This window comes from Camponotus vicinus, unplaced genomic scaffold (assembly GCF_025532165.1).
Source record: "Camponotus vicinus isolate PSW18456_S1 unplaced genomic scaffold, iyCamVici1.0 SCAF_4, whole genome shotgun sequence".
Classification (NCBI taxonomy): Eukaryota; Metazoa; Arthropoda; class Insecta; order Hymenoptera; family Formicidae; genus Camponotus; species Camponotus vicinus.
This window is the reverse complement of record NW_028141976.1, coordinates 17,501,033-17,517,339: the sequence shown is the minus strand read 5'-3', so window position 1 is coordinate 17,517,339 and position 16,307 is coordinate 17,501,033. Positions and strand designations below refer to the sequence as shown.

The 16,307-nt window shown below is 30.5% G+C and overlaps 2 protein-coding genes across 6 annotated transcripts in view; both read left to right on the top strand.

Moving 5' to 3' along the window:
- Window positions 1–124: 124 nt before the first annotated feature.
- Window positions 125–8,630, top strand: LOC145970707 (uncharacterized). 4 transcript variants are annotated; one of them, XR_014438564.1, is made up of 12 exons: window positions 125–262; window positions 949–1,104; window positions 1,333–1,521; window positions 1,647–1,718; window positions 1,796–1,855; window positions 2,165–2,236; window positions 2,318–2,374; window positions 2,615–2,704; window positions 2,779–2,883; window positions 2,965–3,054; window positions 3,177–7,311; window positions 8,496–8,630. XR_014438564.1 is itself a non-coding variant. In XM_083097590.1 (11 exons), exons 2-11 carry the CDS (start codon window positions 1,004–1,006, stop codon window positions 5,287–5,289), a joined length of 2,937 nt encoding a protein of 978 aa, XP_082953716.1. In that variant the 5' UTR covers window positions 125–262; window positions 949–1,003; the 3' UTR covers window positions 5,290–7,340. The 4 variants fall into 4 exon arrangements, 2 of the variants coding, with proteins under 2 accessions (XP_082953716.1, XP_082953714.1); XR_014438565.1 differs by having other exon boundaries at window positions 3,177–7,266; window positions 8,496–8,595; XM_083097590.1 differs by lacking the exon at window positions 8,496–8,630 and having other exon boundaries at window positions 3,189–7,340.
- The window catches only part of LOC145970708 (dual specificity protein phosphatase 10), a 37,556-nt gene continuing 29,865 nt past the window's right edge, over window positions 8,617–16,307 (top strand). For both annotated transcript variants that reach the window (XR_014438566.1, XM_083097591.1), the window contains exons 1-2: window positions 8,617–8,756; window positions 10,793–10,975. Coding sequence is in view for 1 of the 2 variants with exons in the window: in XM_083097591.1 (XP_082953717.1) it covers window positions 8,654–8,756; window positions 10,793–10,975 (286 nt within the window). In the remaining variant the exon portion in view is untranslated. The remainder of the gene's footprint in view (window positions 8,757–10,792; window positions 10,976–16,307) is intronic.

Below are 16,307 nucleotides of genomic sequence, written 5' to 3'. Positions count from 1 at the left end.
TGCGTGTTAGATCCTGTTATACGTTTCGTATGGTGCAATTTGGCGGATTTTGATAGATTGTTTCGTCGTTTTTCGTTTATCTGAAAAGTTACGTCCGAGAGAAGAAATATATGGATGTCAAAAAAACAAATATTTATCTATATATCAAAGGATCTGTATCTGTATATCTAGAAGATATAAATATTGAATGTTTCAAATTTCGTACGAATTTATGCTCGCAAACGTATATGTATTTACAAAGATCTATCATTCTACCATTCTCGTAAGTATTTGTTCATCTGTAGAATTTTTATAAGAGATTGTGTATAAAAGATTTGTTAAATCTGTATTCTGCTGTAATAATAACAAATAATTGAATAATTGAAAGAAAAATACTAGTATTGATTATTTTTTAATGACATCCAAATGACAATTAAATTTTCAGGAAATTTTTTTTATATGTATCCTATTATATTTCTTATATTCTTGCTTTTAAAATATGATATTACAAATCTTGCATGTTATTGAGCCTTTATTTTATCATACGAAGTTTGTATTAGTTTTACTAAGAATATATAAAAAATATATTCTATTGATTTATATTATTTTTACTAATATATTTTATAGAATATATCTTATTACACACACACACACACACACATATATATATATATATATATATATATATATATGTGTATGTATAATAAAACATTAATATAAATCAATAGAATAAAATTTTGTACTTGATATTATTTGTGAACAAAATAATTTTCAAATTATTCTTATCTCAGAGGATCAAAATTTCTAGTAATATATTATGAGTATATAATCTGTTATAGATTTTTAAGAGTAAAAATATATCTATATTACGAATATACAAAATAGATAGGACATTAAAAGTTGATACTTTAAATAATTTTAATTTTATATATTATTTTATATATTATATTATTTGTTGTTTTACTCTAGGTTTAAGTGGACAATCTATTGCACAGTGTGATTATTACTAAAATTTTGTAATAAAATGAATGAAACTAACACTCGTTGGTGCTTGGCATCAGGTTGTATGCTGAATATAAAAATAGCGAAGCGGCATTTCTTTCGTTTTCCAAAAGAAAGAAAAAGGCATGTATTTATAGTATCTGCTTGCTCTTTAATATATTTCAAAAATCTTTCTTAATATTATAAATTGTTAAAGAATTTTGAATAAAATTTAGAATATTTTGATTTTGTGTTTATATTAATATTGCATTTAAATGTACTGTATATGAATTACATTTTGAAATTTATAGTAATTTATAGAAATATAATCTTAAATTTATATTCAAAATTAGAATTTTATATACTTTTTAGATGGTTAGAATGGATTAAAGCATGCAATAGAATGGACTTAATGACACTAGGTCCAGAATATGCTAATCAATACTATCGTTTATGTCACTTGCATTTTCGAGTAGAAATGTTTCGAAATATAGAAGGAAGAATCTATCTTAGCAAAGAAGCTGTACCATCAATATTTTTGAAACCAGTACAGGCAGGAAAGTGAGTAAATATTTTTGTAATTGTATTTTTTAGTTACTTTATTTTACTATATTTTAAATAATTTTCCAAGAAAATTATTCAATACAAAAATTACTTAAGAAATATAAAATATAATTGTTTTTCAGTAATAAATCTACAGACTTGTTACAACCAATTTCTTTTGTAACTATATTTTTGAAGCCAGAGAGCAGAACTAGGTAAGCTTGCATTCAATTTCCTCTTTTATTTTTTTTGCTACAAGAATAGGACATTAATTTAATAAAAATTTTTTTAGAAACTCATCATCAAATTTATCAACGCAATTGAGTTTGACACATCCTATAAAAACTGAAAGGTGATTTTCTACTTTGTCAAAAGAATGATATAAACACTGCATTAAAGAATTCACTGGCAGTATTACTAGAATGTTTGTTTATCAAATATAGAATGATAATATACTGATAGTAATTTCACACAACACAATCATAATTAATTAACTATTCAGTTAACTTTGCTGCATGTAACATATATTCTTATATGTAGCGTATATATCATATATTCTATAATAGATGTAAAATAAACATATTTTATGCAAAGTTGATTTTTGTTATATTACTATGATTACTTTTTTATTTATTGATCAAGTATAATTTTTTGATTACAGGGATACAATTGTAACTTCACCATTACAAGTGCTTTTCCCGAAAGCATCTATAAAGCAAGTGTACGAGAATAAGTAAGTTTTAGCTTTTTATATTAATAATGTTTTGTTTCTAATTACAAATATTGAATAATTTAAAAATTTAAATTTTCTTAGAAATATATCATCAGTTCAGACAACATTGCTAAAAGAGAAGTCAGAGAACTATAATAAGTAAGTTTGAATATTAATATTTATTTTATTATTTGTATTTATTAACATATATTAAATACATATAACTGCTAAAGCACTGTTAAAAACACTAACATCGCTTTCTTTCATATAATTATCGTTCATCAAAATGTTTTAATTTATACTCATTTTATTAATAGAACTTTTATTAGTGAATTTCTCGAGTATCTATCAGCGATAAGAAATTCGAAAATAATAAATACATTATATTTTTGTTGGTAGCTCTAAAGCAGAGGTACAACTCGTCAATGAAGTATGTACAGACATGGCAATACCAACATCATCACGAATATTTACGGAATGCAATAATGGGTAAATTTGATAACAATTTTAAAAGATAAACTCATGTAACATGATTTAAAGGAGGAATATATTTTTGTTGATAGAAATATTCCCAAGACAGAGGTACAACTCGTACAACTTTTCAACGAAGTATGTACAGACTCGACGATATCGACATCATCACGAATATCTCCAAAATGTGACGACGGGTAAATTTGGTAACAATTTTAAAATACGGATTTATATAGCCTGATTTATATATTAAGCATATTTATTTCTTTTTTTTACAGAGGAATCATAGATTTAACGTCTGTGGATTCTTTAACGCCAACGACATCGAAAGCAATATCGGTTTGTACAACGCAACAAAATAGTGACAGGTGAGAATTATTTGTTATTACGAGACGTTATAAGTTTTGCGAAAATTTGCTTTAGTGATTAATAAAAAGTGATTAGTAAAATTATTTAGTGAGATATAGAAAAACGTCAATTTAATCATTAGTACATTATGCAGAATTCCAAAAAGAAGACGTTGGCACATTTCAACACAGACACCGGAAGCGTGGGTATACATCGGTTCTTTTTTAAAGAAGAGACAAATAGAAAATCACGAAATTCATATCGACAGCCACACTGCAAAGCGATCGAAAATGCTCTATACAGAAAACGAAGATCATTGCACGAAGGTGGACCAGTTTAAAGCAGCGTGCGCGGATTTATTACCGCGTAACTATGCCCTATTAGTATCTGCATACATTGATGCTCGCGAGAAACGCAAAGCTAAAAGAAATTTCGCAGATAGACAATCTGCGCTCGAGTTTTTCCTTATAGCTTCGGGTGCCTACCGATTTTATCGACCGTTATGCCTGTTGCCTACTGTACGTCAATTGTGGAGACATATCCGCAACTGGGATATACCGCCTAGTTTGAACGATAATGTGTTGAACGCATTGCATTTGAAGATGAAGTCGCTACCAGTGATAGAGAGGTTTTGCTGTCTATGTGTAAGTGAAATGCAACTGAGACCACATCTCTTTTACAATCTATCGCGTGACAGAATCATCGGTTTCCATGATATCGGTATGGAGAAACGACGCACGCTGGCGAGAAAGGCCTTAGTGATAATGGCGCGTAGCCTCACCAGTGACTGGGAACAACCCGTAGCTTACTATTTCTACGGTAGCACGTGTTGTGTCAATATCATGAAAGATCTGATATTTCAGGCGATAATTAAATTAAAGAGCATCGACGTGACTGTGCACGCCTTAATCACAGACACGACACCAACATTTCTACAACTATCACGGAAATTAGGGATTTCTGTGGAGCATTCGTCCTTTCTAGTGAACGGCGACAGAATATTTTACATCTTCGATGTCCCTCGTCTAATAAGAGCGACCAGAAATGTTTTCATGCATCACGAACTCCGTTTTCGCGAGAAGAGAGCTTCGTGGACAGATATCGAATTGTTGTTCAGGCGTGATAGTCAAATGCGCTTGCCACTGGTTCCTAAATTGACCATAAGTCATCTTGAACCTAATAGACGTCAAAAGATTGAAACCAAATATGCCGTTCAAATATTTAGCAGTAGCATGGCTGCAGGTTTGAGTGCGCATATCGCGTCTGGTGAGTTTCCGTTGAAAGCGATTGGAACGATGGAATTTGTATACATTTTCGATCAGTTATTCGACATCCTAAACTCGTCTGTATCAACCAAGACTAATACTAAGGATTTTGGTCAAGCTTTCACGGGTAGCATGCACGAGATATGCTTCTTGCAACGAACGCTCGATTTCCTGAAGTCAATCAGAGTGATCGATGCAAATGGCGTATGCGTGAAATCGATAAAATCCTTCGATCGTTGGCAGATTACGATCAACGCGATTATCCAATTGTGGAATACATTGAAGGAGCATCAGATCCCTTTCCTTCGCACGAGAAGATTGAATCAGGAGGGCATCGAGCGCGTCTTCCGTTCTATTAGACGACAAAGTGGAAATCGCGTTAAACCCACACCCATCTTGTTTACTCGCGCGTTCAAGAACCTCGTAAGCAAGCATTTTCTCGAGCATTCAAGTGAAGACAATTCCACCGCGAACGCGCGGAGGATGCTTAAGCGAATAGCATTGTCGGCATCGTCTCCTCAAACTGATACAGTTCAACCCGTTGCCACTCAAATAGTTTTAAGCGTCGCGACAACGAATTATCGTAACATTGATTTACGATTGCCTGAAAAAAGCGCGTTTAAACGTGTCTGTGAATTTCTGCTCAGTGAATGCTTACGGATGCACGTTAATTGCGATGCGTGCATCAACTATGCCGCTAAGGAAAACTCGTCCAATAAAGATGCGTCGAATTCTTTCAGTCTCTACGTTTCCAGTCTGGAAGATATGTTTATGCGCAATTTCGAGAAATTCTCCATCGAGGATAATCTCGGCGCGCAGATGTTGCAGTTTGCACAACAAGTTGAGTATAAATCGTTATGTCCAGATTTTCCGGTTGCTTTTTTAATCAAACTCTTCCTACGAATGCGAATATATTTTACGCTATCGCGACATAACAAGATTTGCAAAAGTGCAGAATCACGTAATTCTTTAAATGTGATACAATTATAAATTCGTTTTTATTACGTTCAGTTTTATTCAGATATTTACGTTTGTTTTTACTATGTTACATTTACGCGTATGTTTTCATTTATATCGATCATTATTTTATCAGTTTTAATATATTTTTTTTTAATATAAAAAGAACATTGCATTTAAAAAGCATAAATTTTTAACGCCGAGTTTGCATTAGATCAAACAAGTTCTCCAAATTAAAAAATTAATATATATGTTCAAAGATATATTTTTTATATTTTGTGCGAATAACTTTGTGTTAAATGCAAATCTTTACGTAAGATAAATTGCTGGAAAAAATGTTTTAACAATAGTGGTTGTGATAAATTATTTTTTATTTTAATTTGTTGTTACATTTCTAACAATAGTGTTGTGATAGGTTGCTTTTTATTTTAATTTACTGTTGTATTTTATTGGTATATTCGGCGTGTTATTTAAAATGTACTTATATACTGTTTAATACTTTGAGATTAAGATTTCAAGTAATTATTAATATTTTGTTTTTTTTTTCTTTTTTTTGTGGTCTTGTCCCTCTGCGGAAAGATTTGTGCAAAATGAATAGAATATGATTAAAACATGAGAATTGTTTTATGTGAAAGCTTGAATTTTATTTTGAACAAGCAGGATATAGATTTTAAACCAATAATTGAAGATGATTATGATGAAGTTATAATTTTCAATTTCTACAGAATAGTATATGATACTGTTCTTTATTTTTCATTACTGAAAATATTTATTTGCTCACTTAATATGTACTTATAACCAAATGTTTATTAAATATACAAATAAAATTACGCGAGATGTATAAAAAAAAACCTTGTTTTCTGATCTATTGATATTGGAATCGATATGACATTCACGTAGCGTGATGACATTTTTTTCGTCATAAAACAGGGTTAAATACCTCATCTATATTTATATATATAATTGTATGTCATGTATGTATGTGTTAGGTGTATGTATAAAAACGTCCAACGTGTTACAAGTAGGTCAAGCTATGACGTGCAACGGCAATCGATATAATCTAAATACGATGTACTCGCAAAGGGTGAAGTAATGCCACGGCATAAACGCGCTTCGCTAAATACGGAAGCAGATTGGATCGTTGTGCTCACCAGTGGTACCCATATTGTCACTTTACTATTAATATGAGAAGATAAGCTCTGGTAGCCCGAGATGTAGAGAATTTCATTGGATAATGTGACTCCCGAAAATATTTTAATTCAATATTTTAATTTTCTGAGGGAGAGAAAATTTCTGTACTATATTTTGCAATCTTCCGTTTTCTTTTTCTTCCCATTTTTTTCCGAATATGTATTATTATTTCAAGTATAGAAGAGAAAGAGAGAGAGATAACACATTTCACTTGAAGAGAGAGCCAATAAATTTGAGACAAAATTCTTCTAAAATTTGATGAATATTTAGAATACCTAAAACATTAAGATTGAAACAAGGAAGGATCTGAATTCTTTGTAAATGTATACTTTGTGAAGAAAAAGAGATCGGATATAATGTAAATTACAATTTTAAACTGCTCTTTTCTCTCGCAGGATTTTTCACTCTAGTGTACGGTCTTTCCTCAAGGATCGAGTTGCAATTATAAGCTTTATAACAATAATCTCGCGCGGCTATTGCAAATATTAATATTAAGAAACTCAGAGTATTGAGAAACTCTGGTAAGGCAGGTGAAGAAATCGATTCGATACTCGCTCCTATACATGTGATCCGCGCGCGCATGTATCCACGCGGACTTGCGGCTACAACTCTGCGTAGGCGACGGCGGGTTACCTAGGACACCGTGTACATACGAGGAGTGCCGCGTTGCAGGCAACACTTCCAGCACAGTCGTGTCCTCGGTGACAGCGTCGACGGGGCCATGCACGTCCGCGTCCGGACTGAAGCGTCGAGCAATCGTGTCCGAATGACAGTTTCGAGTGCCTGAGACTAATCTACGAAGACGTAATAATCGAACATGTAAATATAGGAAAATCGCCGAGGAGTGCAAAATATTCGTAAAATGTACGCGATTTTAAATATACGCATGAATTTTTTTCTTTTTCGGTGAATTGCATGCGATTAAAAATCTTTCACTTTTTAAATTTATTTTCTTCTTTTACATTTCGACGTGATTAATTGGCTCTTACGTACGTATAATTTTCAATTCTTAAAGGGAATTTAGATGTCCACGTCGCGAGAGTTAAAATTAATAAATAAAAATATAAGAGAAATTTCTGCAATTAACAAAATCTGCGTCTCAAGTTCGAGATTAATCTTCTAATCTGTAATTCTACGTCAATCGCACTCTTCAGAGATACTGATTTTTCTTTTTGCGTGTTATCTGACGCTCGCATCCAGATACCCTTCCTTCCCCGATACAAAGACATTTATCTCGCGGCATTAAATATAGACTTATTTTATGCTCTCGCGAGAGAACTTCGATTGTCTTTCTTTCTGTCGTGTGCATCATATAATGGCGCCGCGAGTCCTTGCCGCAGCCTTGCGTTTTCACCTCGAGGCTGAATGCTATTTAAATACACACGTACACACATCGTGTCGCGCAGGTGTGCGAGAACTATATTCTCCTTTTCTTCACGACATCCCTTCCTATCGAAATATATCGAGCGTCGCTATTACCGGCATCGTGTTCAAGGCGTTTAACGTCCGATGGATCCGCGATTTTTCGTTCCCCTTTGATCTGTTCCTGTAATAAATTAAACCGCCAGAATAAACGAGAAATTGTGGATCGCCTTGGTTTCCTCGAGTTCTTCCTGTTCCTTCTCTTCAAGGTTCTCTCGCTAAAGTCAACGCTCTTCCCGCGTCCTTGTGTATTCGTGATTTTTTTTTGATATTTTATGACTTGAAGCGGAAGGCCATACGTTCTATAAATGAGGAGGATTGCAAGAGTAGAAATAAAATTTTTCATTTATTCTTAATCATTTAAAATTGTTGTGTTCCCTTTTATAGCAATCATGATACAAATAACGTAAAAGATTAATTCTCTCTTTATTTTACAAAAATAAATTAAAAGAAAATAAAGTATGACCTTTTGCGAGAAGCATTAGAGAGAGAAAAATAAACGTCTTTGACTTCGAATAACTTGACATGCCCGAAGCTCATCGAACTGATCAGACCGATAGACACCGTTTCTTCGTCTGCCTGTCGTCTCATCCAATGTCACGCTACTCTAACGGGTATTTTTGCAGGTCGGCGTGAATCAATCTCGACTGACACCTGGAAACGTAGCGGCGGACCGTCGTCACCTTGTGACTTGGCGCGCCGGCCATGCTCCTACGTCGTCCTCCGAACTGAACTTCCTGGTACGTGAATCAGGATCGCCGGGACCTGACCTCGCGCGGCGAGGATGAGCGCCAAGATATCGGCGGCTGGCCGCGACGGCGCGGCACAGTCAATTGTGAGCCATCGTGCCGCGAGAGCGTCGCCCGTCAAGAGATCGCTGTCACCCGGTAAGCGTGACGATATTGACAGTTCACCTGATAAGTAACGTATACTCTACACACACCCGTAGAAAAGTTCGCTGAATATTGTCAAATAAAACTTCTGGAAATAAATCGCGTATTTATACATGTCGAGAAGTATAACGCACAATTAGGAATTAACCTCAAAAGTTAGTGCAACAAATTTGTCATATTTCTATGTCACGCAATAAAGTTTATTTTTTATCAGTAAAATGAAAAACTCATTACTATTTTTTAATTTATTATTTACTATTTTCTATTTATTACTATTTTCTATTTCTATATTAATTTATTATTTACTATTAATTAAAAAGAGTTTAAAATAATAGAATGTGTGACGTATCTTGTATATGTATATATTAAAAGATACAGGATAATTTTCTCGTGACATTTGAATTACGCGATTTATGTAACTTTTGAAGAATTATGACATTTAATTTTAAAACCCATACAGAAGCTAAATATTTGTGAATTAGTAAAAATTAATTTATTATTTCGTTTTTTTTCATATTCTTTTTTATTTATTAATCATGCAACTTTGAAACTAGAATACAAATCATTTCTAAGCTTCGTGTCTTTAGAAATACAAGTTTGTTTGTTATATTTAACATTGTTATGGTATTTTAAGTCACAAATAATTTTTTGCACGAAAATGACATATTTATAGATATATATAAATATGTAAAAATATGTTTTTATAAAAACAATTATATTTTATAAGATAAAAATATTTTCATTTTTATTTATACATATTATCATTTATGCTATATAAAATAATATTACATAATATATGAAATCAATAATAGAAATTAATTATTAATTATATTCGCACATTATAATATTATAAATATATAAAAAAAGATTTACACATTTTACATATTACAAAAGACATTTTTGCAAGGGTTGATTAAATAAAAAAAAAACTATTGAAAGTTTTATGGTAAAAATAAATTCCTCTGTTATTCAAAATTAAAGCTTACTTTGATTTTTTTTCTTTTTTAGTTAAAGTTTAATAGTCTATTGGAAAAAATAGAAAAAAATAAAATTATTTTTAAATCTAGTTTCAAATACTTTCATCGCTATTTTTATATCAAAATAACTATTTATTTAAAAAATGATTTTTTAGATATCGAGTAATCATCTTTTTTTAAAGAGAAAACTAAGGAAAAATGGGGTCAAGGTATTTTGCAAGTATTAACTTTTCCGCGATTGATTATCAATCGTGTGACTCATAGCTATAATTTCGGACCGCTGATTCTTGATAGTTTGACATTTACCGGATGCATTCGTCGAGACAATGAATGATTCGGAATATATAAAAATAAGAAATAAAATATAAGAGATAAATTCTAATTGAAACTACGCTTATATGCTTACAATATATTAATTAGATAAATTTGAAATGACAGTTGTGCCAAAAAATGTAATTTATAAAATAACAAAAAATTATCAAAGATTACATTGAAATCTTTTGATAATTTTAAACAAGAATTTAAAAAATTTCTTATGTATACATATGTATTAATATATAGTAGAAATATTATAAATAATTTTTTTCTTATAATGTTAACAATCTGAGCATAGAGAAAAACTGTCACGTTATAAAATTTAACAAAATTTTTTTGTCTAAACCTTAGTCGTAATAGCTAAAATTTAAACTTTAATAACTCATGCGAAAGAGATCTGTAGCAAAAGTTGTGTAAAAAGATACACATATATCTCTGACATATTTGTTGATTCATGGAAAGTACAGATATCGCGGTGCAATGATATCGCCATCGCTTATTAAAAAAAGTGCTGTCGCGGTTAAACAACGTCGTGAAAAGTTTTGCAATCCGCATACTGGAATAATGACACTCGCGCATACATATATACACACGATGACACTCAACGATGACGCACCATCGTCCACGTCAGGATATTGCACGCAGTCAATCAACTCAAACAAAGGATATATATCTATATATATATATCTATATATATATATACATATACTTATGTTCACATTTTTCCTTTTTTCGTAGAGGCCACTGGTATCACGGAAAGATCGCCGAAGCGTGCGGCTGTTTCGGAGCTGAAATCATTTTCGGACGGAATTTCTGGCCGATCGTCACCCAGAGAAGTTAGCGAGATGCCAGTTCTGACGAGAGTCTGTTCTCCTGCGAAATTGCCGAGGCTCAAGAAATTTCGATTTCATCCCATCGATGGTGAGTCATGTTTTTTATTATTAATTTGTAATAGAATAGATAAAACTGAATTTATTAATTTATAACTATCGATTTTTAAATTTCTTATTTTTGATAAAGTATTAAAAAATCGAAAGATTTTTTTTTAAAACTGATTTTTAACATTTTGAATCTTTAAACCTAGAGGGATAAAACATGAGAGATTGTAGCATCCTTGCATATATGTATTTTCTGAATTTTTTCAATACTTTTTAAAATTTTAGATAAAAAATCTTTGAATTTATATATCTTTATTTATTTATATCTTACTTACTTTGAGGAAAAAAGTTGTTAAACTTGACTAAATCATTCAACTAAATTATTTTTTTAATTGAAATATTTAAGTATTTAAATTAAATATGGCATATTAAATTTAACATGACATTTAACTTAAATATTTCAATTAAAAAAATAATAATTTTGTTAAATGGTTTAGTCAAGTTTACAACTTTTTTCTCAGTTTTTTGTTGTTTATTCATATTAAAATATTTATATCTTTTGATTTTTATATTCTTGAATTATTCTAAATTTTCTTCAAAATTTTAAATGCCTGAAACATTTTGATTTTGAAAAGTGCAAAATCATGATTCAAATTATGTAAAAATAAAAGTCATTTTGCATTTATTGAATCATGAGTCAATTTCCTTTGAAGAATGATTCGTTTTTTTCGTAAAATTGATTGATAAAATTCTTCAAATGGGTATAATCATTAAAGAAATAATATTAAATCTTCACACAAATATTAAAAATCACATGCTTTATCGATTTGTATGCAGAAGATTCTTTTTTAATATGTGCTATTATATTTTTGAAAGATTCAAAAAATTGTTTAAATTTCTTTTTAATTACATTTATGTGTGCAATTTTATCGAACTTTTTTCATCATTATTTATTGAAGTCTACAACATTTATTATATTTTATATGCTGTAAATGAATAATTTTATATTATAAAATCACAAATGCAATTTTAATATAAACAAATATGTGTGCGTTACTAGGATATTAATTATGTCAACTGAATATGTAAAATGCAATTATAATTTGATCTACATAGTAGTAAATCGAAAAATCTAATGAAAGATTGAGAGAAAGGTACTTTCGAAAGCGAACATTGCTTCGAAGCTTTCAGTCTGCTGATAATTGCGGGGCACACTATATAGCACGTATTATCTTATACATCGTACTTGAGCGAATCGTATTTTATCAGGTTGCTTTCGTGACGTCTCTACCGATATAGTACATATGTACAAAGACGTCTTATCAGCAGCAGCGGCGAGTGTTACGTGTTACTATAAGCTGCCGTATCCGAGCTCGTGTGTAAATCGCCATTATTCTCTCGGCAAACAATAAACCCTCTATGATGATACGCACCCACGATTCGAAAATAACGAGAAATTACGAGAAGCGTGAACATTCTGTTCACTTGCCATAGTTTCACATACACACACACACACATAATTAATTTAAATAAATAATCAAAATAATTGAATTTTTAATGTTATACATATTGATAGAATAGATTTGTAAAATATGCTAAAGATCCGATTTTTGATGAAAATGACATGGAAAAAAATGCGAAAAATTCGGACAGTTAAAGTTACTTTCATTAAGAAAATTAAAAATAATAAAAATTATATATATTTTTTGCTTTTATTTTTTTTTTGTTACGAAGAATATATTAGTTTAATGATAAAGTAATATATTAGTAATAGTAATATATTAGTTAGTAATATGTTAGTTTAATGATAAAGTTTCTGTACGTTTTATAAATCTGCTTTATCATGCTACGCGATAGTTTCATTATAAATAAAAATTAATTGTTCCATGGAACTTGAAACTTGTTTCGCTTGTTTTCTCGATTCTGACGTCATGAGTGGAGATAACTGATATGATTATTGGCGATGTTTAATCATCGTTGCATATCGCCGAATATACAGTGTATACGCATCAATTAATATCAATATTGCGCTTTTTGATCGTATTTTGATCGCGTATTTTTCTTCGCAATTTTTGGAGCTATGAGTTTTTTAATTTTTTATTACGATGAAATCAACAATATTATTAGAGTACTTCGGTGATCTTCATATCAGTTTTATCTTTTATCTTTGAGAATCTGTGTGTGTCTTTCTTGTCTATAAATGATGGATTTTCGCGAATATTACATATCTTCAAACCGCGAAAGAACGAAAAAATTCATCGAATTTATACACATATCAACATTCTCACATAATATTTCGTCAAAAAAAGAGAAAAAGAAATTGACATTTTAAAAGATAATTATTCAGACATTTGTTTTAGTGCTACTTTAATATAAATAATTGTAACTAAAGATCTTTATTTATTCGTGCATATGAGTGGAATCGTTTATTTAAGAATTATATTTCCTGTCTACGTAAGCATCGCGTATCGAAGAAATTTAGATGTATATATATATATATATATATATATATATATATATACATCTAAATAGTTGTGTCTTTATTAGACGCACTCACATTTATACGATAATCGATTCTAAAAATTTAATCGACTATTCTTCGATACGCGATGCTAATATATATATATATGTATATATATATATATATATATATATATATATATATATATATATAAAGAAATAAGAGAGAAAGCAAGAAGATTCGTAGAAGAATCGTATGTTTGCAATATTAATGGGTGCATCGATCAATCGATTGACAGTTGTACGTAAGTGATAAACTGGAATCTTCCGCGTACGAGGACATTATGCGTGAATACATATGTTTATCGCTCATTCGATCCGACTGATGCCCGTGTGTATGATGTCAGACTCTATCTTTGGCGAAGTTTTAGATGACCATTACGCAAACGCACTACGTGAACTTTCTCGGAAGGGCGAGAGGGTTGATTAAATGTTGGACCTTTTTTGTGTGTGCTGGATAGGTTCTTGAAAATCTATGAAATAGATTCCTAAATTTTCCGATCTTTGACGTACATTTGAATCTTGAAGTTTTCAGATCCTGAGATCGTTAAATTTTTAATTTTCGAATTTTAGATTTTTTTAAATACATATATAAGAATTTTTAGATTTTTTAAATATTTTCAATTAAGAATTTTAGATTTTTATAGTTTAGAATCATTGAATATTTTTCATACTGTTTAATCCGACTTCATACATGTGATATTTAAAAAAATTTAAATATCGAAGTATCATGAGATTATAAATTATTGGATCTATATATCTTCCTGTCTAATTGCTTTTGTGAATTCTTTTTAAAGATATTTTTTTTTTTTAAGTATAATCTTTAGACAAATTATATTATTCTATAAATATTTAAAAAAAAAAGTAAAAGAGAGAAATAAGAGAGACGCGAAAAAACTGCGTCACGACTAAAAACAGTTTCATTCACTTCGTTTATTTAAGAATTACATTTCCTGTCTACGTAAGCATCGCGTAAGTATCGAAGAATAGTCGATTAAATTTTCAGAATCGGTTATCGTATAACTGTGAGTGCGTCAATGCCATTATAACGCAATCTTATCTGCTCTATTCAAATTAATGAAAAAATCTAGGAGTGCATCAATTAATTATGATAAAAAGGACAAATCCGAAGATTTCGTAATTTCACAATAAAAAAGGAATCACATATGAGATAATGTTCAGAAATAATGCAAAAAATAGCTGTTAGAGGAATAAAATTTGTACAAATTCACCTGAGAAAACAATTCGCATGTGTTAATCATGCTCTCGAGTTTTTTTTTATCAGCCTGCGTATATACAACATGTGAAAAACGTCCTATGTGTGACGAAATTATCGCGCATATCGAAATAAAGCAATTGATTAACATCAAGAAATGTTATACAAATACTATATTGATTATCCGAAATAATTGACGAGTAATTAATCCATAGGCTATCGAACGAACCAAGAAAACATATGCGATACAAATAGTTTCTTTACACTAGTAATTATTCAGACTTCAGTTCTATACCTCTTTTAAATTGTTCTCCATATTTAAACAGCTTTTTTTAACCTTTCTATATTTTACTTTGACGCACTTTTTGTATTTCATTTACATTTTCATCAGATAACACATCATTTCGACGTTGACTATTTTTGTGTGGTAGCAATTTAAGTTAAACCCATAATCTAGATATACAGAGTGTCCCTCAGGTTAATCGTACTTTTGCGTTTCTTTAATCAATTTTAAATCGGTTTTTTTTTCAAGACTTATTGTGGCTACTGATAAGTATTGAATTTCGATAATGCCAGTTTTTCTTTAATCATTATTCATTAATGGTTAGGTAATTTTGAAAGATTATAATTGATTGCAATTATTTTTGTCTAATAATTGGAAAACAAAGAAAAATTAAAAATATTTTTTAAATATGTTTTAGATAGAAATATTTTAATCCTTACAACTTTTCAAAGAGTGAATCAATTTTTATTTGTAGTATTTCTCGAGATAGATCTTTAGATTAAAAATTTTTTCACATGCGAGACGATAAATCGATACTATAAATCATAGCCTGTTTGCAAATATATGTGTTGGATATCAATGAGCATTATATAATATATAATATATATAATACAAATTTTAAAACATGAAAAAATATGATTTTATATCATGAATTATATTTAGAAATAAAAACAATTTTTAACCTTCATGTTTGAATATCTTTTATTGCATGAAACGTACAATTACAATCTTTCAAAATCATCATCATACCATACGATAGCATATAAATATTATTCAGAAAAGCATAAAAGTAAAAAGAATCATTTTTTTCAAATTGTAAAAATTGCGATAAGTTGAAATCAGCAAGACGACGAAATGCTGACGTGATAAAGAACTCGGTGAGACCATTCGATATTAATATTCGAAACGACTGATATCGATCACGTGGAAGCCTCTTTACATCTCCCGCATTGCTATAGTTCTCACGTGTGATATCTCAGTATAATACTATTAATATTCAAAATACCGAGACTAATATCGATCGAACGTGTGCGTTAGGAGCTCTTTTCTCGGTACGGCAGTGCCGCCGTGGCGTAATGTGTATCTCGAGACACCGGTTGTATGAACGTACAAGTGTACACAATACATGCGCGTGTTGTACACATAAAGCGCGTATGCTTGTGCCGTCGTCGGATGAGTCATCTCGCGCGCGTTGCACGCACGATGGCGCAGAACTTCCTTTTTTTTCGCGATTGTCGATAGTTAATGTTGCGTATAAATTGAAAAGATGTAGAAGTCGAGAAATTATATTTAACGGAATTTCAACAGTGAAATACGCTAAAAAGCACGCACTTGTAAAATTTGTCGCTTTGAAGC

Excerpts from the sequence above, each read along its gene's own strand:
- LOC145970707 (XM_083097588.1), top strand. The coding sequence starts at position 1,004 with ATGAATGAAACTAACACTCGTTGGTGCTTGGCATCAGGTTGTATGCTG. Across the intron at positions 1,522-1,646 it reads AAACCAGTACAGGCAGGAAA|TAATAAATCTACAGACTTGT; the intron begins GTGAGTAAATAT and ends ATTGTTTTTCAG. Across the intron at positions 2,884-2,964 it reads TCTCCAAAATGTGACGACGG|AGGAATCATAGATTTAACGT; the intron begins GTAAATTTGGTA and ends TTTTTTTTACAG.